General features: G+C 49.0%; 5 protein-coding genes across 5 annotated transcripts; 1 reads left to right on the top strand and 4 right to left on the bottom strand.

Annotated features, from left to right (window-relative positions):
• Positions 1–721: 721 nt before the first annotated feature.
• MRS44_018590 (uncharacterized protein) lies at positions 722–2,017 on the bottom strand (the record flags this gene model as incomplete). Its single annotated transcript, XM_065616062.1, has 2 exons — positions 722–1,679; positions 1,749–2,017. The coding sequence occupies 2 exons, from the start codon at positions 2,015–2,017 to the stop codon at positions 722–724; spliced, it is 1,227 nt and encodes a 408-aa protein (XP_065472134.1).
• A 3,173-nt stretch (positions 2,018–5,190) lies between these two features.
• MRS44_018589 (uncharacterized protein) lies at positions 5,191–5,983 on the top strand (the record flags this gene model as incomplete). Its single annotated transcript, XM_065616061.1, has 3 exons — positions 5,191–5,278; positions 5,526–5,615; positions 5,670–5,983. 3 exons carry the CDS (start codon positions 5,191–5,193, stop codon positions 5,981–5,983), a joined length of 492 nt encoding a protein of 163 aa, XP_065472133.1.
• Positions 5,984–9,245: 3,262 nt separating this feature from the next.
• On the bottom strand, positions 9,246–11,056 carry MRS44_018588 (uncharacterized protein; the record flags this gene model as incomplete). Its single annotated transcript, XM_065616060.1, has 5 exons — positions 9,246–10,192; positions 10,243–10,505; positions 10,560–10,752; positions 10,804–10,946; positions 11,028–11,056. 5 exons carry the CDS (start codon positions 11,054–11,056, stop codon positions 9,246–9,248), a joined length of 1,575 nt encoding a protein of 524 aa, XP_065472132.1.
• Positions 11,057–18,964: 7,908 nt separating this feature from the next.
• On the bottom strand, positions 18,965–19,423 carry MRS44_018587 (uncharacterized protein; the record flags this gene model as incomplete). The annotated part of the gene is made up of 1 exon (XM_065616059.1): positions 18,965–19,423. One exon carries the CDS (start codon positions 19,421–19,423, stop codon positions 18,965–18,967), a length of 459 nt encoding a protein of 152 aa, XP_065472131.1.
• Positions 19,424–21,218: 1,795 nt separating this feature from the next.
• Positions 21,219–23,517, bottom strand: MRS44_018586 (uncharacterized protein; the record flags this gene model as incomplete). Its single annotated transcript, XM_065616058.1, has 5 exons — positions 21,219–21,262; positions 21,562–21,774; positions 22,182–22,888; positions 22,943–23,209; positions 23,456–23,517. The coding sequence occupies 5 exons, from the start codon at positions 23,515–23,517 to the stop codon at positions 21,219–21,221; spliced, it is 1,293 nt and encodes a 430-aa protein (XP_065472130.1).
• Between the last annotated feature and the right edge of the window lie 588 nt (positions 23,518–24,105).

Raw genomic sequence — 24,105 nt, 5'->3', positions numbered from 1 at the left:
GAAGGACTTCTCAAAAATTCAAGAGCACCTGGACGAATGTGGTAATTTTTGGGCCAATGGGAAGCGGGAACTTGAGGGGTGAGGCCGGAGGGTGGGGCATAGTCCTTTCGTTCCTCGAGGCACAGGGGAAGGCGCACGTCCGCCGGGGGAAGTTGGAAGTTGGAAGCTGGGCGTGGTGGGCAAGTTGGCGGCTCCCTTGCGCTTAGTAGCCTTTCGGTACGAAGCTTGCAACAAGAGCCTGTTTTACTAGTCGGTTGCTGCACGTGTTGAGAAGAGGGCGCGGTTAAGTGGTCGGCTCTGGGTGGGTGGATGAAGAGACTTGGCCAATAGGGCGTGTGTGTGTTACCTTTGTTTTGCGTAGCCAATAAGACGTATGCAGCAGGCTTTGAGGAGAAGGCACCATTTTGAGTGGCACGATTTGAAGAGCTTAATGCGGAACTAAGAGACCTAGCCAATAGGGTGAGGGTGAATAATTGAGACAGTAGACCAAGGGACTGAGACTAGCAGAGATCAATCAGTTGCAATACCAAAGAGGGAAAATTGTCAATTTGAGTATAAGAAACTGCCATGCCAAGATGTCCTGGTGTTGAGACAATCGGACTTTTATCACTCGCACTGGTGTTGAAACCGCACGCTTATTTCCCCCACATATCAACCTATAAGTTTTTCAAATCCAATAAAACAGCCCAAAATACCACACACTATCACTACACTATGCTACTTAAGGTCTCTTTGTCGGATGCCTCTTGTTCCTGCCACCTGGTTCGGTAGTTGATGACCTCATATTAGGACGAACGGAGGATCGGAGTGTGGCAGATATGTTAGGTGATCGAGAGTCCTCGTTTTCCTTCGCTTCACCTTCTTCATGGTTATCGTTTTCATCAGAGTCTACGGATGTTAAAGGGGAGACCGGCGACCCTGCAATGATTGGAGATGTTGCGGTAGTTACAGTAGACCCCCTGAGTCTCTTGGGGGCGGGGTCGTTCGAACTTGACTGAGACGATGGAGATGCGGAGATTGCGGGCCTTTTGTTCTGAGATGGAGTAACGGGTTGTTGGGATGGACCTCCCTGCGGCGATTGTGATGATTGTGACCGTGACTGTTGCACCTGTGAAGATTTCTTTGAGGGAGACTTGAACATAGACCTCGCTGCTGCGAAGCCGCCAGCTTGGGATGGGCCAGGTTCGGTTTTAGAGGGGGGGACTGTGTTAGCGGCAGGTGCAGGTGGCGTGCTCTTGTCCGGAAACGTCCAAGAGTCGGGAACGACAATGAAAACATAGTCCTTCTCATCAACTGTAGGGGCAGCCACCATAAGACTATGGTCAAGCAGGCCAACAATCTTGCCGACGCAGTCGAAGGGCACACCTGGAACAAACTGTGTATCTTTCCTATCTGCCATCTTTTTGCAGAGGAGAGAGAATGGTAAAGCGTGAATAGGAAAGAGAATAAAAACTTGAAAGGGGTGGAAGCCTTTGAAAGGACTCTTTGATGGCTGACCTGGAGTGATGTAGGTGCAGCACTGGATAAATGCACAGCATCTCAGCTGCGCATCATCCAACTGCGGGACAGAGTCCTTGATCAAGTGGGTTTGACCTGTCCCGAGAACCTGCCCGGTCAAAGAAACAACCGGTTGGATAAGTGGAAAGCCCTCACTATTGCAAAGAGTTCGTGGGTCAATGCTGATAGTTACATTAGTGGCAAGCGCGATAGTGGAACTCGAGCTAGGGGGAAATGATAAGTCTGCTTACGCTTGGTATCCAAAGTCGCGTATGAGAACAACTGGAACCTTGTACACTTCGCCGTCACCATCTTCATCGCTGAAAACATCAGGCTCCCGTAGGACCCACTCCAGTGCGTAGGGGTGTACTTTGCCAGTGAAATGGAACCACTGATTCTGCCACTCCGAATCAACAATCTGCTGGTTATAGACAGAGAGGTTGAGACTAAAGTAAATCGGCAGTGGATCAGGGGATCGATACCCTTCAGGACGCAGCACAGAATATTCAGGCAGTGTCATATAGGGAGGGGGTGGAAGAAAAACCCTGCCAAGAGCTTCAACATTAAGGCTCTTTATAAGTTGTTCATCTGATGTAGGAAACCGCGTTGGGGTATCCAGCTGACCAAAAAAAGACATGGTCATATCACTACCAAGGTTTTTCTGAGAGTCATGAGGCATGCGCGGAGGGGATGACCGCTAAGAGTGGAATTTGAGGTAAAATTTGAGGTAGAAGTAGATGAAGACATGATATATTGAACTAGCAAATGTTTCGGGGAGAATAAGGGGGATAGCAGTTAAGATTACGACTTTATAAGAGAGAGAGGGAGAGAGAGAGAGAGAGAGAGTAATTGTAAGATAAGCCTGTAAGATTGGCATGCAAATGTACAGAACAAAGAAGAAACACATCTGATATTTATAATCGATTAAATGATATAGTATATACAATGCGAAGATTGATACCACTTGGTAAAGATACTGTATTTCATTGCGCAGAGAGGATGTGGCATCGCCGATCTCCATCCAGCATTTTCAGCCAAGAGCTACTATCCCTGCCGACGTGGATACTCGCACAATTGAATTGATCAATTAACGTAGATGGTGAACAGATTTGCTTTTTCCACGAGTACAAAGGATTGGCCAAAACGTCAGCACATGTTGCCGATCGTCGTAAAGCATGTTAAGTTAAGAGCCTTGATCCCTGCCAAGTGGATACTTGCACAGCGGAAGTGATCAATCAACGTAGCTATTGAACAGAATTGTTTCTTCCACCATTACGAAGAATTGACTAAGATATTAACGCGTGGGGGAAAAAAAAACAAGTATGAGAGCTGAGCACTATATGATAGGTAGATGGATTAACGTGGTGTGTATTATGTCAATCACATGAGTGTCCATCGCTGTTACCATTACAACGAAAGAGGGTGAAGGGATATTTTGATCTATTGGTATATCAATACTGCAGCGACCATATGAATAAGAGGGTGGGGGAGTATGATGCCGTATTGGTATACCGGTGCAATGGCATTCCGACTAGATAATGGGATGAATAATCAAGCCCGATGTTATTAATGTTAGAAGAATAAGAGGGTGGAGGAATATGATGCTCTATTGGTATACCGGCGTGATGATGCTCCGAGTGGATGACGGGATGAATAATCCAGTCCGATATTGGGATGAAATTGGAAGAGTAAAGAAGACCATGGTGGGATACACCTATCGTTTATTGGTAAGTGGGTCAAGACAATGACGATAGACGATATTATCATATAGTTTGATAGGTATAATAGAGATAAAGATGACGTGGGAGTATCGGGATAGAATCGGATCAAGAGCAGAGTAGGACAGGTTGGTGTGGGAGAATTGAACTCTGCCCCAGAATGTACCGATCACAAAACAGCATTGTAAATGGCATCAGCCTTTATCGTTCATATTTATAATGCTATTTGGCTTAATACACACGATTACACACACTAAGAATACACACCCTAAGAATACACTACATACACTATCTTGTAATGGATTCGTCATTATCTGCTCTACTTGAAAGGTTGCGTGGTCGAACGCCTGGCAGCACACTCAGCAGTCTCGGGCTGAAGACGTACAATGATATCTTTGGTGCGGGAAACTCGAATACAAACGCAACACCAAGAGAATCACATTCTACCAGGGTGGTCATCAATTCAATCTGAGACATCGATTGAACTGTAGCATGGATGTCACGGTCCAGTGTATGGCACTTGCACGCTCGCACGGCTCACTTGTTGATCTTTTGTCCACCAGATGTGCGATTGAATTGAATTGATTGAATTGATGACCACCCTGCATTCTACTGTCCAACCAAGCACACCCGGTCGTATTCCGGGTGTCCAGCTTGTGGGCCCGACATTAAGGAGGTCGCTCCCTACTGTCCAACCGAGTACACTTGGTGATATTCCAGAACCCGTACCTATAGACGCGGCACTAGAGGGACCACAATCAGCGGACCAACCAAGCAAACCAGGTAATCACCAACAATACCAATCAAGTGTAAATCAAATCGACAATGCCAATGCGCAAACACAGGCGGCAGGAAACTGGATGAGCCGGCCACCACCAGGGAGCACGACGCCGACACAAGTGCCTCCAAGAAAAAGAGGCAGACCGCGAGGTTCTCGTGCACCAAGGCGGAGAGATGTTCGAGAAGGAAATCGGGTGCAGGAACATCAGCCAAGTGCATACCAAGTCGACACCATCAATACTCAAATACAGGGACCTGAAAGCTGGATGAGTCGACCGCCGCCAAGGAGTACCTAGTCACTATCGTGACCCTAACAGCTGCCGCAAGGAAGGGATTGGGAGAGTTGACCTTCCGCAGCTTCAGCTGCTCGACCTATCCTTCTTCGCAGCCTCGGCTGCCCAGCGGCCTTTGGCCTGCCGTGTCAGAATCACCTTGGCACATTGGACAATCCAAGTTGACCTACCTGTCTCTGTTTGCTCTTAGCCCTGACCTGCCATGCCCGCCCCCTCATGCATCAGGAATTCACCCAAACGGGGGGTAGATACAATGGAGCAGATGTTGTTGAGCCAGTATGCATCGAGACGCTGCCAAACGGTTTCTGGAAGTGTCGAAATTTGAGGTGGCATTCTCTGCTTGTCTTCTTCGCTGACGAAGGGATCCTGTCGACACCACGGCCCGGCAAAGGTTCTGCGCCATCGTTACAACCATGTTTGGCTTTCAACCTTGAATAATCATTCTGCAAAGTACTTATTTGATACAATGGAGCCTGGGCTACTTGAAAAGGGTAACAAATGCTACCCAGATGCCTGTAGCGGGAGCATTTGTTCTTGTTTCCAAGAGGCATTTGGGACCGGCATCCATGAAGACATTCACGTCTCTGGAAAAAGAACTGCATGTGAACATATACCCCCATACATGCCTTGTTTTCACCGAATTCAAACCCCTGGAGCTTGGCACTTCGAGTGTGCACACAGGGGTCGCTAGGACCGGCGAAGAGATGTTGACATCCCCTGTCTGATGTCAAGGACAGAAGCATTATAGAATACACTCTAGTGACCACGAGGAGAGCGAATGAGGGCCTAGTTTAAATGTCTTCAGCGAGACATCGAAATCCAAGTATAATTTGGCTTATGGGCCTGACGTGACTCTTGTGGACGGCGGTCTTGTCGTTGTCTACAGATTCCGGTTAGCAGCCATGTGGGAGAAGCCCTGGGAGCGCTCCCAGGAGCATCGCATTCTCCTCCGCCAAGCTGGCATTCCCATGTCGCCTCGGGATTCAAAAGGTACTGGGCGTACACGAGAGCTAGCTCGGCCGACGTTGAGTCGATCTGCCTCAATACCATCTGGTAGATGACAATAGTCACTTGGAGTTATATACGAAACCGAAACCATCAACGAGGGTGCAGACTTAATCAACAAGGGATAGTCTTATTGATGCGTTAAAGTAGCGCTCAATCTTTGTTACAATAATGCTTATTTACTATGATATCTCAATGCTAATGGCTTTGATATTAACTCTTGCGTTTGCAGATCATGATAGAGAACCTCACGGCGACGACCATGTTCCACCGCGCATACCGGGTATCGTACAGCTGGCGCACACTCTTTCGCATCGACCAGGTGCTTCTCCAGAGCACAAAGCGGCTGAGGGATGAATCAGGCGATCAGGCGCAGGGTCTGCTCATGGTCGTGTGCAAGAAGGCACGGCTTGGACAGTGTCATCGGCGACCGAGGAGGGCCTCATATCCGTAGCTCGCCACCTCTACAACGACGGGACACTGCAGCTACGGAGGCCAGGTCAGCGAGATGCCATGCTCGCCGTGCTAGGGCCGCAGCCGCCAGAGCAGATTGTCGTTGTTCTCGACACCGGCTCAGGCAAGACGTTGATTGTGATGGTGGTCGCATCGCTCGTGGGAGCCGTTACCACTGTTGTCATCGTCTCAGCCGAGGCCGCGTGCACCGAGAGGTTCCTCGACAGGCCAGAGTGACCAACGGGGCAGCAAGAGCACTTGGCTAGAGACCCTCCTGAACGAGGCTGGTAACGAGGTCATCATCGTCAGTGCCACGGAGGTTACGGAGGAGGAGGAGGAGGGTGAGCCTCATAGCAGCGGTGAGAGCATGGCCTTTACCGGGTCGCCCTAGGTTCTCTGGCAGGATCAGATACGAAATGAGGCACTCAGCAGGCACTACTACAGAGGAGCTCGAGATTGGAAGGGCTGGAAGGGCTGATACCTCTATTTATAGCGTGAGTTAGGATTAGGGGTAGTTATCAGATCTGTAGTAGACTCCGACAGACTCGCAAGCACCTTCGTACCAGCCATAACGAGACCGACTAGGCAGTCCAAAGGGGAAGACCACAAAGGCCTACAGGCGCTGAGCAAGGCCCCAACTTCAAAGTATGGGTGTTCAAGGGTTTTCTACCAGCAGCTGTTCAGAAAGGGTCACCCCAGCAAGTATTCCGAGGTCAGCACCTAACAAACCATCCAGCAATCATCTAATCAGATGGACCCCATTTCGGCATTCCAGACCCAGGGATTCTCTTCGCAAGAGGGAAGCCAACCTTATGCAGCAGCCAGACATATTCACCCAGCCACAGCTATGGCTTGATTGGCTTGGGTCTGTCAACTATATCCGCGACTTTGCTGGTTAGAAGTATTTTCTGCGTGGCTCGATCTTTCCTTAACTTGGCATAAGTCCCACCAGCATCGACTAGACAGGTAACCCTGGATATTTATTTATCATGAGGGCATTTGGTCAGTTGACATGAAAGGCGCAAGGGTTGAGTTACCGTCAAGAGATTCCATATATGGCCCGTTTTGAAGTCAACCGGTTTGACATCAAGGCTGCCAACCGCAAGCCTTTCAGATATAGCCACAAGCAGGAGACAAAACGACGATAGGCTCAGGTAGTAAATCAGCTTGGCGAGAAGATCAAGTAGGCTCGGGTTGACTCTATTCGGCTATGCCGCATAATTATACTATTAATCTAAAGAATCGATGGTCCGCGCCCACAAACTCAAAGCCTTCGCCCCCTTCGTCTTTCTTTATCCCTCTCTTACTCTAAAACAATCAGTACTCTAGGGCCTTTAACACCTGGGAGGTTTGCCCTATAGTGTGCTATGGTGTAATGGCAGTCATTAGGGGAGCTAGCTATTCTTTTGTGATGGTTGTGGTAGCTCTCTATAGGATTCACGCCTAGATTCGAAGCATGCCGATGTTTAACGTTTTCTGCGTTTGCATATAGAAACAGACGCCAGGAGGGAGTTTTGCTTCGCGATCGGTAGTAGCGCTTGTGGAAGACTTCTCGGCGTGGCCCAATAGAGGCTTTAACTCTGCAGTCTGCAGTGCTTTCCAGTATACCCGGCGGATATCGAATAGGCTGCGCACTGGATGGGTGAGAGGCTCACCATCAGTATGAATAATCTTCACTCCGCGTCTAGTTACTTGAAAATCAGTAATTCTCACTGAAATATGACGAGTTTCATGGTATGGTTTACACATGTTGAGATCTATTAGAAGTGCGGTATGAGCGGCGCCAGCACTGGTATTTATCAAGGTTTGTCGATGTGAGGTGTCGAGGCTCGTATTGACATTGCTATTTATGATCTGTCCGAATTAGACGGCTGGCTTCGTGAAAGATGATGGGAGTCACATTGGGCCATATTTAGGGCTGAAGATGAATGTCCAATACACTCGCTCTAGGGCTTGCCGCTTCATGAAAAGCCATAGCGAGATCTTTCATAGAAGAAAGGCAACTGCAAGAGATGCCTAACGGAAAGCGATGGAGGATCTTGTCTGCCTTGAGAAGTGGTTTCAAGAGTGACATTACTTAGACCGTGCCAGCATGAGAATTGAAGACATCTGGAACGTCGATGAGACAGGTTTCCAGATCGGATACCTAAGAGACGGCATCTTTGTGTGGACTTTCAGCGAGATAAGCAACCGAATTCTGACCGACGTACGCGAGACTATCTCCATCACGAGTATTGAAGTCATCTCGGTGGCCGGGGCGGTGATACCGCCGTTCATTATCATGCCCGGTGTCCAAGTTCCGCCTGGGCGGGTTGGCAATGAACTTGGCGGCGAGGCAGTCATCACAGCCTCTCCAAAGGGATATATTAATGATTTTCTAGTTTGGGAATGGTTTGGACACTTCTTCAAGCACACGAAGCCGGCCCGAGAGTGACAGAAGAGGATTATTCTGCTTGACGGCTGCCAGAGTCACATTACGAAGGATCTTTTCGTAAATTGCGACTCTCATAATGTAAACACCGTCATCAGGAGGTCCTGGTGAGTGAGATTTGCAAACGGCGCAACCGACTTTAATTAAGCCGACTTTTTCTGTCACCTTCAGAAGATACGGAAGCGCACGAAAAAGAGGTTGGCAATCCTCTCTTCAAGGCGAAAATGTGGCCTTTCTCCTTATAATCAGGCAGTTGTCTCAGAATGCATGGTGAATCCGTTGTCGCCCCTGACCACCAAGCGGCTGAGACTCAACTTCCGGGTTATAGCTTCCTTGGATCCTTCCTCTGATGATATCTCTCACTCAGACGACAAAAAGGGGGAGGAGGGCGACAGCGATGCTTTCCAAAATACACGAAGAAGCCCACGACAAGGAGATCACGATCATGCCCTCCACGCCTCCTAGAGGCCCCCCTTTTGCATAAGCAGGATCCAACAACACGAGCATTATTTGAGGCCTGGGATTGACTGTGCCTTCTAGGCCTCATTGAGCGAGACCGAAGCCGGCGTGGGCGCGATACATCTGAGTCAACGTCATTTTGACAGAAATGAACATAACGACGAGCTATGCTCATATCCGCTGTTGGGAGTAGTGCCAGATTGAGAACAGCGAGTCCTGATAGGCATCTACGCAGAAACAGATGTCGACTTTCATTTTGACGGAAACACGACTCTGGACCAATGATTGAATCAATATTAATGATTGATTGAAAGAAATTTGTTTGAAAGGTTTGAAAGTTTGCAAACTTTTTTAAGTTAACGTTAACTAAGTTAGTCACGCAACATGCATGTCTCTCGTTTAAAAGGAAGTCATATTCCAAGGTGCGGTTAAAATGCTACCATGAGGGGTTTTCTCGTCAGAGAACAGCATGTCCGAGCTAAACTCCCGGGGGCAACCACACCATCAGAATTCAGAGCTTCGGGGAAGTTTGCCTCCGTCGATCAGAATGCCAAATCATCTCCGTTCCACCACACTTGAGGTTCATCTCTTGTCTGCTTTTTTAAGCCGTCATTCGTGCCACCAATCATCGAAATCCAGATTATCAAGGCCGTTGTTGTCGGGAGGGCCAGCAATAGGCCCGTATCCCGAGTCCGTAGACTGTGTAGATGTCACCTGTGGTGCAAAGTCCCAAGATCCAAGCAAGTAATCCTCCGGTCGTGTTTCCTGATTGGCAAAGAGGTTTTGATTTTGACAAGCTGCCGGCTCGGAAGCATTTGGGTTTGAATTTTGGCGAATGGCGGTGTACAGATCGCCTGAAAAGACGGTGTCATTGCTGGACACGGTGCCCCAAGTGACGCTAGGAAGCTCTGGAATCGAGCCTCCTCCAGTTGTGTGCAGGAATGTATTGTCTAAGTGACTGTCCCTAAAGATGGAAGTTAAGTTAAGACCCGGAGGAGACGTTGATCCCATTTGAGGCCGTTCCATACTTCCATCCTCTGGCGAACGAATGAAAGCCGAACTAGTTGGGGTCGGGTACTGAGCTCGCGTCATAACCCCCAGTCCGGTTTTAGCAACTCCTGGGGCCGGGGGCCGTAGCGTATCATCCTGTAACGGAGCCAGCCCTATCAGTTGTACTTGGCTCTCCTCTTCCGTCCAGCCCTTTGATCCATCTCCGGGGCTTTCGACATTCAGAAGTGGGATCTGGAAGTCATTAATTGGCTCATTTGAGCCGTCCACCTGCGCAAGAAACTTGCGCACGGCGACTTTCACCACATCCTCAATCTGTCGTTCCAGCTGTTGATTTGCTGGTGCTGGAGCTCGAATCACTGAGTTTCGCTCTCCATTTGATTTCCTACCAACCCCGCCTGTCGAGGCTTGTTGTTTTGTCATCACGTTGACTGTGCTAGGTCCCATCAGCCCTGATTCCGTCAACTGTTCTGTGATAATCCTAGGTAGGTCTTGTATCAACATCTGTTGATAAATATCTGGAAATTCCGGAACCTCTGGTTCATAGTCTAAAGCAGCATTAGTTATGACTTCAAATTGGGCAGGACAAGGTTCCTACATGGGCTTGGAATGTTTCCCTCGCCTGGAAAGATGATCTTGTATATCGCACGCCACTTCTCTTCCCCGTCAAAGGATTTCTGATACATCTTTCTGCTCCTTAACTGGCTCTCTTGTTCTTTGTTGATGCCATAAGATCCTAATGGCGGTTTCTCTCGGCATGGGGTTTGAAGATGATCGTCAAGCGCAGGGCGAGTTTCAAACTGTTCAAGGCAGTTCTCGCATTGAGTGCTTGACAACATATGTCGGCGAAAGATATGTTCCCTGTAAATAAATGGTTAGCACTTAGAGGTATCATAGAACTTGGCTTATACTGACTTGACTCTGTGGACGGTGTCCCAGCCAGGTCCAACGCATGTCCGCTCACTCATGAACGCTTGCCGATCACGCTTGTAGAAGGGGCAAGCGAATTTCATCTTTCCCGACTCTTCCTCATCATCATTTCTTTTCCTACTATTCTTTGTCTTGCCGCTTCCTTCGCCGAACTCGTCCGAGTCGACGTCCTGTCTTTCTGCAGAGTTTTTTCTTCTTTTCTTGCAGGCATTGGCCGCTCCATTCGTACCTTTGTCGTAACGAGAGCTTCGATGGTCACTTTGTCTCTTCTTTGGCGGCTCCTTCGAGGTTTCACCGTCGGCTGGTGTCCTTGAACCGCTGTCTTCTACTCTCTTGAGAGAAACTGCGTTGTCTTCCGGTTCGCCGTGGCTACTACCAAGTTTTTTGTTAGTGGTAATGAAACCCCTCTCTCTCGTTAAAAAAGCCCAAGGCTTATATTCCAACCGCACGTACGCTTTGAACTTGTGCACACCGTTTCTCATCGTTTTCTCATGTCCATTAAACCCAACCACTTGCAAGATACCATTTGGCTCTTCAAAGATCGTACATGGGTCGTGGATACATGAACGCGCTCTGTTCTGTCTGGCAAAGGAACTACATTGCGAGCAGCCAGGGCTTGTTCGACCCGACGAACTCAACGATTGAGATGAACCATTAAGGTCCAAGACCGCCTTGCACGTGCTTTCGTGTTGTAGAGCTGAGGAAGAAAGCTCAATGAGTAGATCATTGTTGGAGGTAACTCCCCTGTGACTGTTTGTTTCTGAGAATTTATCCGATCGAACATGACTCAAAGCATCAGTTGTGTACTTGTTTTCCGTCATCCGTAGCCCAAAGATCCAGTGAGAAACACGTTGGGAGAACCTCGAAAATAAAGAAGAAGCCGTCGAAGGCTCGAGAAAGCTGCGTAGGGTCCGTAGTAGAGTCCTCCTGGGGAAAGGGCATCGAGGAGAATGAAACTCCCAGATTGGTGTCAGTAGAAGCCAAGACTTTGTCTGCCGATGTGTACTATGCAAACAAAGCTGCAGAGAGTCTTGGTCTATGCAAAAGTCGTCCAGACAGTAGTGTGCAGCGCGCGTGGCTATCGTCAAGGTCTTTGCGACGAGGAAAGGATTTGGGCTAAATTTCGCCACCGGCTTGTCCATGCTTTTGATAGAAGGCCAAGGACTGTTGGAAGAGCCAATGGCATGTACGAATGTCTTGCGTATCCGGTTAACGCCGCGCAACCATTGCCGGAAGTCATCACAACGGTGCGGGGAGCCTTGACTAGGCTGCAAGCTGGATGTAGGGGAAGAAATCATCGATGAAAGGGCTTTGACAGTTGGTCTCGCGCATAAAGTGACGATGGGATTGTATGGAGTAGTTCTCAAGCGACCGGTCGATTGACGTAGAAGAAGGCTCTATTGGCTGTTTTCGTGAGGACATACGCGCCGATGTGATGATGGGAGGTCCAAGTTGTGTGGCCGGGTGCGTCCACACATGTGGCCGTCGTATCACAAGGAGGCTGTGAGGCAGGCAACCCGCCTTAGGTAATGAAGTTGCGCAGCGTGATTCGGCCTAAAATTGGCGGGGTGGGTCGCATGATTGAAAAGCATGGTCTTAGCTTCTTTGAGCAAACAGCCTTATCTGAACTATTTTGACTCTTTGTGGCCTTATCTCAGTAATGATGTTTTGGGACTATACCGTACCTAAGATCTGCTAATTGTCTGCCCCCGTCTTCTAGTCCAACAGTTCATGTTGAACTGACACCAATATAACTTAAAAGACCAATGTCTATAAAGACCCCAAATGACTGATGGAAGCCGAGTCCAGGACGATCCGCAACTGCTGACACACAGGTGGCCTCACGTCAAGCCCCATGATGCCCGCGAACGTTCAATAGCAACACAACAAATCAAGGGCTAGCACGCCAAGAGCTGGAGCAACAAGATAACATTCAAAGTATTTAATCTTTGTCCTGATGGCGAGCCGAGGCGGCTCCCTTTCCTCGGCCAAGGACACGGCGATATGTGACAGTGCGCAGTGCAGCACCTTGCAAGCTAGTGTGAGGCTATCTATCGCAGAAACGAAAACAACAGTCATCTCGAAACATCTGACTTCTTACTCCGCGTCTCGACAATGTGTGGCATAGTAGTCATGGGAGATCAAGGCCTCAAAGTCCGCGCTCTCCCTATCGAGCGCCTTTTCTAGTGGGGCCGTCGCCCTTCGAGGAGCGCAGTAGGCCACCCATTATGAAGTGCACGTTGTGCTGACGAGGAAACACGACTGTATAACTTATATACTTGTCAATGTAGAGGACCCTTCGAATTCTGGTAAGGGCATCTTTTCGGTTGTCGCTCTCATCCTACTCCTTCGAAAAGATGACCCCCGTTGAGAGTGTGATCCTGTAGCTTCGGTAATCACATCACGAATAGAGAACCCAGGGATCTCGGAAAATACGTCCATGTAAGCGGCCATGGCCTCTGTCACACTGTCAACGCTTCTCACACAGTGAAGGCGCCATGCGAGCCCTTTTGCGTATGGAGCGAATTGACCGCCTGCACTACGGAGCTTAGTAGCGTCACGAGCGTTGAAGCGAGCTGGTCAAGCTTCATTGTGGTTGAATCTGAAGTCTTCTCTTAATGGCCTTAGCGAACCGTCCGACATCGATATCAAAGCTATCATCTGTATTGATCAACGAAGCTGATGATGTAACTAGTGAAGTTGCCAACGGCAGCCCAATGTCAAAGGCCAGCGAACCTGATTTTAATGTCTGAGGTTTACATCTAGCTTGCAAACTGCCTTTGCAAGTTAGATGTACGCTCTTTGATCTATAAGCGCCTAATTGAAGTGAGATTGCTTTCAAGAAGAACGAGTTGGTATCCGGAAGCAAGCGCGTCGGTAAGTCGGTGCACAAGATAGGATCCTGCAAAGGAACCTCGGCCGACTACTACAATGCGAAGGTTTGGTGCTTCTCTATTGGGTGTTGTGTTGTGTGATAGGAGGTTGGACCACAGCATCCAGTGAAGCGCTCTCAGCTCCCAATTGTTGATGGCCATTCCTATAAAGCGCCCCAAGCCCGCCCAAGCAGTTATCTCGGGGGACAGAGAGACTTGATCAAGCTCTAGCCATTTGACTGCTTCCACCAACACCATTCTTCAGTTTCCCTCCAGCCCATTAGCACAAGACAGCATGCCTTTTTGCACCCTTTTTCGGCAACCAGGAAACGCGAGCAAGGCGAGCAGGCTATCTCTCCGATGCCTGCCACCACTGGAGGTACTCCTCTGACTGCACCTAGCAATGATGGGCGTACCAAGGTCCCGTCCTCGGCTACTGCATCCTTATGCAGCAAAACGGAGCTCAATGCGTTGTCCGTCACTCGCGAGCCGACGATATTTAGGTTCTCTAAAAAAGGGCCAAGCATCGACCCGAGGGCAACCACTCTGACAAAGAGCCGTCGAAATTCCCTAGGCGACGGCGAAAAGTCCCCTTTCCATAGACCCAATCTCCTTCTGTACGAGTTGAAAGAGAAGCTGACCAGGGTTGTCAGCAGCCAGAATGTGCCAAAACCGTGTTTATGAAAGAGGGCCCATTTTCCCTCAAGTGTGACCGCCCCTCGCCATCAACCATCACTGGTTCTTCACTGCTGGACGGAGATGAAGTTCTTGTTGAAGTGGAATCAAATGACTAGAAAGAATGTTTATTCATGCTTTTCAAAGGACTCTGTGAAGAAAGTACCAAGAGGTTGAAAAAAACGAGCTTCGCGCTGACCTAAACCGAACTTGAGACAGATCATAGGGCTATCTGGGTTTAGATACATGTTTTCAACAATGAGGCGGACTCCAACTATTATATTCCTAAACCAAAGATCGCGTAGAGTTTTCATTACTGCTTTATGTGTGCCCTGTCCGAGACTGTTGAAAGATCTGAGATAATGTCATCCTGAAGTCTGACTTGGTATGGACATCATTTCTTCTCGTCTGCCACCACCAATAGCGCTGTCTACCACGTCGTCATTCCTATTCACCCAAGGCTCACGACCACTTCGGCTCCTGGCAATATACATGAAATAGCCTTCTGCACGCGATGCTACGCCTGCCTTGATGTTTTGACCGTCTCAACAGCTCCCTGCAGCTGAGACTGGCTGCGTTACACTGTTTTACCTTTGGAAAATGGTAGAAGGAATTTCTCAGTCATTGCTTGCGCGGGAAATCACACCCCGCAGCTAGACGGGCAATACGGAGTAGAGAAGTTGCATGGCTGCGTTGGGCTGGCTGGATCTACCAACAAACGGATGTCTCCTGATTCACTCAGGCACATCGAGCCCGATGTGAACTGTACATAACTTTACATAGCCCCCGTTGTAAAGACTGATCTCTCATCGCCGGGCAAGACTTGCCCTTCCATGGTTCTCTGCGAAAAAGCCGTTAAGAATTTCCGAAACGCTTGTTCCATCATCAAAGTCATGCGTTTAACGCACGGCATATCACACTGCATGACGCCTTGATAGGTGAACGTGGACTGCACCGGGGTTAAGCCCGCTGCGGGGCCGCTATCCCGATCACTTAGACTACATGGACGGGCTGGAATGGAAGTATCGTCGAAAGAATTGACCGGAGTTCGGATAAAGGCATCTGGGGAAAGTGGAGGTGTATTGGGATGTGGTGTGTGGAAATAACCGTGCCTCGGCCACCAGGCTTTCCTCTACATGACGAGCGCGGTTTCAAAGCACAGCATCTGCTGATAATAGAACTTGGCGTCAAGCTGACCTCCTGTGGCTTGTATTCCGAGCCTTCTCCGCAACGTGGTTGGAAAGATCAGGCTCGGCAGATGGGCCGGTCTCCTAGCCCCATTATGTAACGCCCAGGAGTCAAAAAGCGACAGGCTCCTTGTCTTTGTCTTCCCGCATGTCGACCCAACACGATTTTTCTCATCGATTCCCACTTTGGGCTCCTAACTCCCGTACTATCTTCCCGAGCACGTTCGAATCTCTTCGTCGATATACACTCTCGCCCTCCTTTCCCCAGTCGACTCATGCCCTTCCCGAGCACCCTGCAATAGTATACCACATCAAGCAGACAATGCCAGATTATGGCTTTGACGGAGTGGAAAAGCACACCCCCCCCCCCCCCCTTACGGCTGTTCACCCCAAAATCAACCCTTCCCCAAGTCCGCCCCCAGACATTCTTTCATCTACACACATCTCTTCAGCGGCCAACAACCGCGAGGATGACGGGAGTCAAAAGACTTGCGGCGATGCAGCCTGATAGAGTCTCTTACGGGTGGTAGGGACAACGAGATGATACGGTCTGCTGGTGAAAAGGGCCTGCCCCCAGACCAAGACGATAAGGACGAGCCGCAGGTGAAAGATGCGTCATTACCTCGCAGTCAGCCTACGGAAAACTCAAAAGGCTCCCTGATCACGCCTTTGAAGCCCTGAAAAAAGATAACAGTCACGCCTGCCGTTCAATCCGACGGAAAATTGTATATCAGCCGGGCAATGAAACAGGTGACGGTCATCCCAGTGAAGAGTCGACGAACGCTTCGAAAGGTCCTTTCTTGGTTATATGCAGGGAACGTACGGCTGACCCAGAAGAGGCCTCGTTAGTTACATGGGTAGCTTATGCCATTCAATCTCATGGACGGTCATGTGTACCGATGCGGAAAGAATTTTCGAGTTGTTGATTATGATCATTGCCGCTGTTGCTATGGTTGACACTGCGCATGGAACAAAATTTGAGGGGCATGTATCGGATCGGGGCCTGAAAAGCAAGCAGCTCCTGAAAAAAACAAAAAAAAAAAAAAAAAAAAAAAAAGAGGACATGATCGGCGTGTTCCTTTTTTGGTGCCGCAAGACTTGTGATGAGAAATTTCGAATTCGCAAGGAAAATAAAAGCAGTGGCTAAATGCCAAAAAGAAAGAAAAAAAGATGAGAGTAAATGAGAGATCGATCATTCCGTTGTGCAGCATGCAATGGATTCGAACAAATGCTAGAATGTCGGAAGGATTGTTTGTGTGTAAAGGTTGATTGTGTCGATGCTGCATATTGGCAGCCAGGTCAACAAGACCCAGTCGTCACGAGTTCCATTATTGGTTCATGCTGTGTTGGTTCACGAAGCCGTTGTATTGTTGTTGTTGCCTATACGCCGAGGCGTGGTGATGAGGGGTTGGTGTTACCGGGCACCGAGGGGGCAGACCGTAGCAGTCCTTGGCCATGTTGTGGTTGTTGCCCATTAATGAGTTGCCGTCAGCGGTGATCGGGGGAGTCAGGTATCTCCGTTTCCAATGTCCTTGCGTGTCGATGCGGTGCAAATCGGCCGAACCGTCGGTGCCACATCTCCTCCAGCTCGCTGTCGAATTGCGGCCGGCCCCGCTTCGCTAACCCGCCCGTCGCGAACCCCATCTATAATAAGGATACTCAAAAGTCCAGATTTGTAGTTATAGCTGTTTTCTGACTCCTTTCTAAGCTCTACTTAATAACTATGAAGTCCAAAGGTGGATTAATAATTTAATTTATATATTCCCTTGCCAAGTTTAAACGGATATTCTTCGTGCCCTTCACGCCAAATTACTATAATGCCTGCTTCAAACCGCGATATCTGGCATGACATCTCAAAACACCTCCTCCCTCGAGATCCACTAAGCTTTATGAGCACTCATAGTGACGCCAAAGACATCATTGGTTCGCATCAAATTCAACATATGAAGTATTGGGGACAAATTTTCAAAGATTTTGATTGGCTCCCAGATGCAGTGGCCCAAGGTTCAAAACCTGTCTTGATATTTCCGAACAAGCATGAGTACGACAGTGAGGAAGCATGCCCTAGCAATGAGGAAATGTATATATGCCTTGGTAGGACCGACGAGAACCGGACTGCCAAGGAAACCTCACCGGATCGTGTACTCCACAAACGAATGATAAATTCCTTACGGTCAAACACTGTTGGTAAACAACCATACGAAAGAGTGTTTGACAGTTTTACCCTAAATATCGGGACACTGCTCTATGGCGATCTACCCACTCCAATTGGAGACTTGAGCTGGGCACATCAAGGGAAGATGAGACTAGTAGTACTCCAGGGGGCTACTTATGAGACCAAGGCCGAAAAAGTACTCGACCGTGCCATCTTGGCGCCTACAGCTAACTGTGGTATTGTATTTTGTAGATCTCCAACCATCGCGCATGAGTACTACCTAGGTAAATAGAGACATCATAAATGTAGTAGCTGGTTGGCATGGCTCAAAACACACGCAACCACGCGACATAGACACCCTTCTTTTTCTCTACCAATCTTAGGAAGATCACTCTCTGAGTAGCCCGTACAAAAGGAACATGGCTTAAACCACGATCCATTTGTAAGGATCAATGTCTATGTTGTGATCCTCTAGAATTACTCCAAAGTATATAGCACACGCCCATTTGCATTTTTCTATGTAGCAGCCACCCCGGCCACCAATACAACCCAGTTACACCCAATATCATTAAGCACATCACCACGTGGATACTAATCTCTTGCTCAGAGCAACGCCACTGATCCTCTGTCAACGTAAACCAAAACTACCAGTTTATCCCTTGGGAATGCCCTCTCATCACGCAGCGCGCATATAGACGACCCCACAACGTATGCGGGTAAGTTCAAACGTTAGTGCATTTGAACGAATTACCAGTAGGGCTGAAAATCTTTCATGCTTCCTTAGCGCCCGTTTCCTCTTCCGATTTCGATCGTTGACGTTAACAAGCCCGAGAGGTTCTCGGGCATGGAACTCTACTAGTGTCAAATCAACAATCATTCATCTACCAGCGTGTTCATCATAAAGCACACTGCGTGGCTCTGCATCACGGTGGAGGACTTAATGCTGATGCAATCGACTGAGCGCGGTGTGGATCCCGTTGCTAAGATCCCCATGGACTTCCTTCCCCTAGGCCCTTCCAGATCGGCCGCCTGCCGCAACCAACGTGAGAAACTCATACACGTCGCTATCGTAATACTGTAGCATGGGTTGGTAAGCTCGACGACACCGAGACAGACTGGGATGTTCTCTCCTTATCGGTCACGATCTTCTGGCTCAGCTAAGCGATCAAGGGCCGGGCTTCAACTATAACGAAGAATACAATAAGACATGACACCCTATGTGGCTGAGAACAAGCAAGATAGGCCGCGACGAGGAATTAAGAAAGATGGAGAGCGACATCAACAGAAAGACTTCTTGACTTAAGTAGGGAAGCAAGAAACGACAAGGATGACTGGCAAACTGACTAGATCAGCAAGTGCATGTGAAATAGGGACATGCTGCGCCTCGCCCGTGGTACCAGGGCTTAATTGTTACACTCTAACATCCATAGCTTATAACCATAATCCTGTGGATAACCAAGTGCTCGTAAAGCACGAGTTCTTTCACTTATCTGTGGCATATTAATTGTCAAAACCCTCCCATTGATAACAATAGCGTCGAGCTATTACGTAGAGCATGTCCTCCAGTGCTAACTTGTATAATGCATCTTCCACAGTCCTATCCCTCTCCTCCTCCTCACCGAGCAACTCGCCGCGCTCCAGGAACTGGAAAACGCAGAGTCGACCATATGCCCTCCAATAGTCTCGGGCCATGGAAACCACTTTCCCATAACCTCTGTCTAGGTATGGGGAATGAGGAGGGTCCGAATTGGGAAAGACGGTGGCATAGATGTGTTGCCAACGCTTTGCCTCGCTGAGATAGATTTTATCTCGTCGTTTCAACTTTGACTCTTGGTAGAAGTTGATGCCCTGAATGGGCTGTGGATCACGAAGCTCACACGTTCTCTCCAAGATGTGGCTATCACGGCTGGACAGTGAACCAAAGGTCTGAGAGCAAAGGGGGCAGGAGGGGGGCTTCATGTGGTGGCGCCGTAGATGACGGATAACGTCTTCGATGGACCGCAGGTCGTATTGCAGCAAGCATTGCTGGTATCTGGCGGGACTGTAAACGTAGAATGGGCAGGCCAGGTGGAAGTATCCGACCGGGGGGAGACTGCGATAAACCCGTCGATACCGTCGTCGCTCTCCTTCCAGTGTGATGTCCGGAGTCGCTTCCGGGGGGGTAGACTATCGTCAGGCGGTAGAACATATCTTGCGGATCTCATCCAGGTATCCAGAGAATCCAGGGAAGAATTTAAAAGCTCCGGCCTTGAGCTCTGAAGCCGGTGGTCATGTGATAAAACGTATTCTTGGGCGGCGCCTGGCGAGGAATGCTCGCTATCGCTACATGAACTGTCGTCAGAATCGCTGCCACTAGTCGAAGAACTGCTATCCAAGTCATCCTCTGAACTGTATCCGTACAACGAGCTCTGCGAGCTGCGGAAACTTTGGTTCCGGGCATGGGTCACGGGTTGCCCAGACCGCTCCCGTTTGATGCTGGCTGAGTTGGCAGGGGGCGGGGATTGAGATGATTTGCGTATAAGGCCCGCACTAGGACTAAATGGTATTTGATAGATAGTAGATGCCGTTTGAGTATCGCGTTCCTCCTTTGGAGTTGATGGTTGGCCGGGGCTACACTTCCCCTGGCATGATAGAATTCGCCGGGTCATGTTCTTTGGATGAGGCTAGTGCAAGGGCTTCGTCGGGGAGAGAGGGAACCGCCTTAGGTTGTGCCGAGCAAGGTGATCGCTCTTGGCTTTAATAGCTGATCCTGTTTTGCGCTCTGCACAAATATGGCCGAGCAAGGTTTGGTCCTCCACACTACGCCTGTGGTTTTGGAGGCCTATATTGGGCGTCGTTGTCCTGTGATCCTTGCTCGAGGCCGCAGGCGTGATCCGGTACCTAACTTGGGCACCCCCTTTGTGGGTCACTGCTGGGAAGGAGCGGCAAGGAGTCCATTGTTGCAGTCTCATCTTGCAGCACTGGCGTCCAAATGGGGCTCGCGAACCGTCCTAAACGCGTAGTGTCCCTGGGTTTCTGTTCTTGCATTTACATGAACAGTGGACACACCTAGCATATGAAATGATGGCTGTTGCCTTTAGATGACAGGCCAGAGAAGTGCAGTGGCTTGCCAGACATTCAGGGCGCGTGGGCACGGCTGATGACTATGATGATGCTTCATCGTGAAAGAGACATGCGTGCATAATCGGCCATGAGAGGAGAGGCGCCAGGGGTTGGCTTGAGGTGGGATAGGCACTGTCGAGTCACGGCTGTTGTCGACGTAGGATGGAAAAGATTTGGGATAACGATGAGGCCGGCGGCGGAAGGATGCTATCAGGCAGGCGGCTATAGTCGGTGCTCCCCATATGTCAGTTAATCAATCAAACAAAACAATCATATCAACTGAGTTGAACGATTGGAGAATGAAATCGAATCAAATCATCCGATTTTCTGAGTTGAAATGGTTGGTATACTGTCTTACCCTAGAATCTTAATATGCCAGGGTTGTTTGTCCTATATCACCCAGCCCAAGATAAGTGGTATATTATTATCGTAGGTGACGATACTCCAGAAGGTAGCATTTACTAATACAGCCAGTCCGGATTCGCATCCGCGGCAACCTTGTCGCCGATAATTTCGACCCCATGCCCAACGCCGACGCTGACGCCGATTCCTTCAGCCTTCTAACGACTAGTCCAATCCCGGACGGTGACCAAGCAATTGGGAGAGGCATCCATTGTGGCATTACTCGTAAATCTGACTTCTGGGGAACTTTCTAAGGTTGTTTGGATGAGCCGTCGGTTCGTTCATGAAGACTCGCTACCGGTATCCAGTCAGACGCAGGACATGATTTCGACAGCAATCCGATCTGTAGCTCCAAATAAGGCATTGGGCAGATGACAATGGATAATGCATGTTGCCTGGGGGACGTTGAAGTACTAGTTGTCTTGGCTGTAAAATTCAATTTGAATACTGTAGGTAGCTGAGACTGACGGTTTCTGAGTGTACAAAGTCCCGAAACTTCTCCAGCGGGTAAGCCATCCTTTTGTCCCTTCCTTTTAGAACACTGAGTATGCCGTGACTGTCGACTGAAATGCAAAGTCTGCCCTGACACGGACCTGTGGCGGAAAAGTCACCAACTGCGATGGTGCGAAGAGAGCGTATACCTTGAGGCCCGAAAGCCCATTCGACGAGATCGCAAAATTCTGTTTGAAGGCAATAAGTTGACGGCGACGAGACATCACCGGATACCCTCTCCTTGCGCAATTGAGAACCCCAATCTTGAGCACCGTACAAAACGTCGGTCGAATCCGCCTCCTCGATATTGGTAGCTGCGGTTGCGGGTGCTCCCCAGCTTCGATTGATGCATTCCCAAACCCTCGAATCGAAATATGAGAAACGGAGATGGAGAAGCTCGAGGCAACTTTTTGAAGCAAACGGAAGGAGCATGGTTCTCTTGAGAAAACATACATTAATTACCATTGAACGGGGCAAAATCACACGATCAGTTCTGATATTACGTCGCTTCGGAGATTACTCACAAGATGTTTGATTTCGTGTTCCAAACCTAGGCACTGAACGTCGAGAAACCCCAAAGGATTAGAAGACGGACATTTTTCCAACCGTAAGAAAAATGGTTCCGAAGTAAGTTCTGATGACCAACCGGAGGCCCACAGTTCATCCAACACGCAATTCCGGAGTGTGGACCGATGAGCCAAGATGCTTGACCAAAACTCACGTTTCGGGAACCACGGATCTGATGTTAGCCGCAAGGCTAGATCGGTTAGTCCGCTGAAGGAGCCAAGAAAACGCATGACTGCGTCTTTCAGCTCCTCCTCTTGACTGACAGAACTTGTAAACTCGGTACTGCTGTAAATCTCGAACGCCTTGATTTTAGGTTGCACCCGTAGTTCCACTAGAGTGGCGAAAAATCCAGGCAACCCATGGCAGTCGCGGAAGCGAAGCGAGACCAACGTGTCGAAATCAAGTCCCCGAGCTAATCCAGGCCCGATAGTGGTAGACAAAAGAAACAGCTCTCTTAGTTCTGGAAATATCGGCATCGACGGAGTAGGTTGGATGCGAAGAAGCTTTCTCAAGAATGCAGAATCGTGGATAATCGATTCCTGTACAGATGATGGATGTCCATCCTCATCATCATGGCATTTTCCTAGGTCTAGCTCAAGTTGCTCTAGATGTCGCCGGTTCCTTGACAAGGCAGATAATAAGGTCGGGGCATCTTCTGAACGAGGTGCTCTCCACCGCAAGCTTTTCAGCTTCCGAAAGTTGCCCAAATCGATGGCTGATCCTTGAGTCGCCGGTATGGTTGGCTTGTCATGGCAATAAGGGTCTGTGATGATACTCAAAGCGCGGAGCAATCTCTGACGTGTAGTGATGATACCCTGGGGCCCAAGAATGGCTTCTGGAATACATGTTTCTAGGTCCCAACTGTCGCATATCGTTAGAGTCGGACGATTCAAGCATATGCTCGCGTTGCCATACCTGAATGTGTCTAGACGATTATCACCGATCTCATTAACAATCAATCCGGCGGCAAACGCAAGATGCTCAAAATCACGAGAATGGTTTGAAAACCCCTCATATGGACTATAGTCGGACCTTATGGCGTCGTCGTCGGATGCGTCGAGGTCAGAGTCGGACTCGATCTCGGACTCGATCTCGGACCATATATCATCCTCGGTGTAGGATGCCTTATGAGGACAATCTGCCCACCACGGTTTATGAAAGTCTATTTTGAAATGGAGGTGCCTGACGTATTTCCAGGGTATTGTTGGTGACAAGTTCTGTGGTAGCTTGTGCAACGAGAATGGTCCGGTAGGTCTGACGTCAACTGAGTGCCAGAACTTTGGCAACGCGACGTCACGTATAATTCTCGACACCTCAGTGAGTGACTTGCGGTCTTTGTCAATGGTGACCTAACCCTGTTAGCTGATCGTGCCCTTTCCGGCTTGCAGCGGGCAGATGAGGTGGTTGTCAAGTGTCAAAGGGAAATACTCAACGTATCCAATGATCATGTTCAAGATCTCAACCGGCAATTTGGAGATTATGTCCGTCATTATGGTTATGCAAACTTGGAATATCAATGCGCTTCCACTTTCCGAGGAGATAGCTACGCATCGATTGCCCTGTCAAGTTGAGCAGTACTCATGCGTGGCCGTCAAGGAATACGGTAGTTCTTGTTTTTTCAAAGGTGGAAAAGATGAAAAAAGAAAGAGAGTTAGAAAAACTAGGATTTTAAGGAGAAAAGATGCAAAGGAAAAAAAGCTGAAGGAAGGTACACATAGGCATCGTAAACTGCGGGAGCCAAAAACGGGCGTAAAGTTGGGTACTCAATGTAGCTCGCACTGCGTACGTTCCACCAAACGCAGTGTCCAGTTACAGACCTGTTGCGAAATGGATGTATGTACCCTGGTTAGGACAGCTGGCCTTCTTTGGTAGACACCCAAAGCCAAAAAGAGTCATCTTCGTGGACGGTGCTTTCTTTCATTTCTTCTCTCTTCTCCCCACAGCCCAAAAAAGAACTTGCTAAAGCTGAAGTGATGATCGAGCGCTAGCCAGCATACTCGCTAGACTTGAATCTCATTGACGATCTCTTCGCTTTAGCTAAACATAGAACTAGAAAGAAATACCGGGCGGACTACTGG

Source organism: Fusarium solani, assembly GCF_023522795.1.
Source record: "Fusarium solani strain SB1 chromosome Unknown bctg00000016, whole genome shotgun sequence".
Classification (NCBI taxonomy): Eukaryota; Fungi; Ascomycota; class Sordariomycetes; order Hypocreales; family Nectriaceae; genus Fusarium; species Fusarium solani.
The sequence above is the reverse complement of the archived record's forward strand: the minus strand, read 5'-3'. Positions and strand labels throughout refer to the sequence as shown.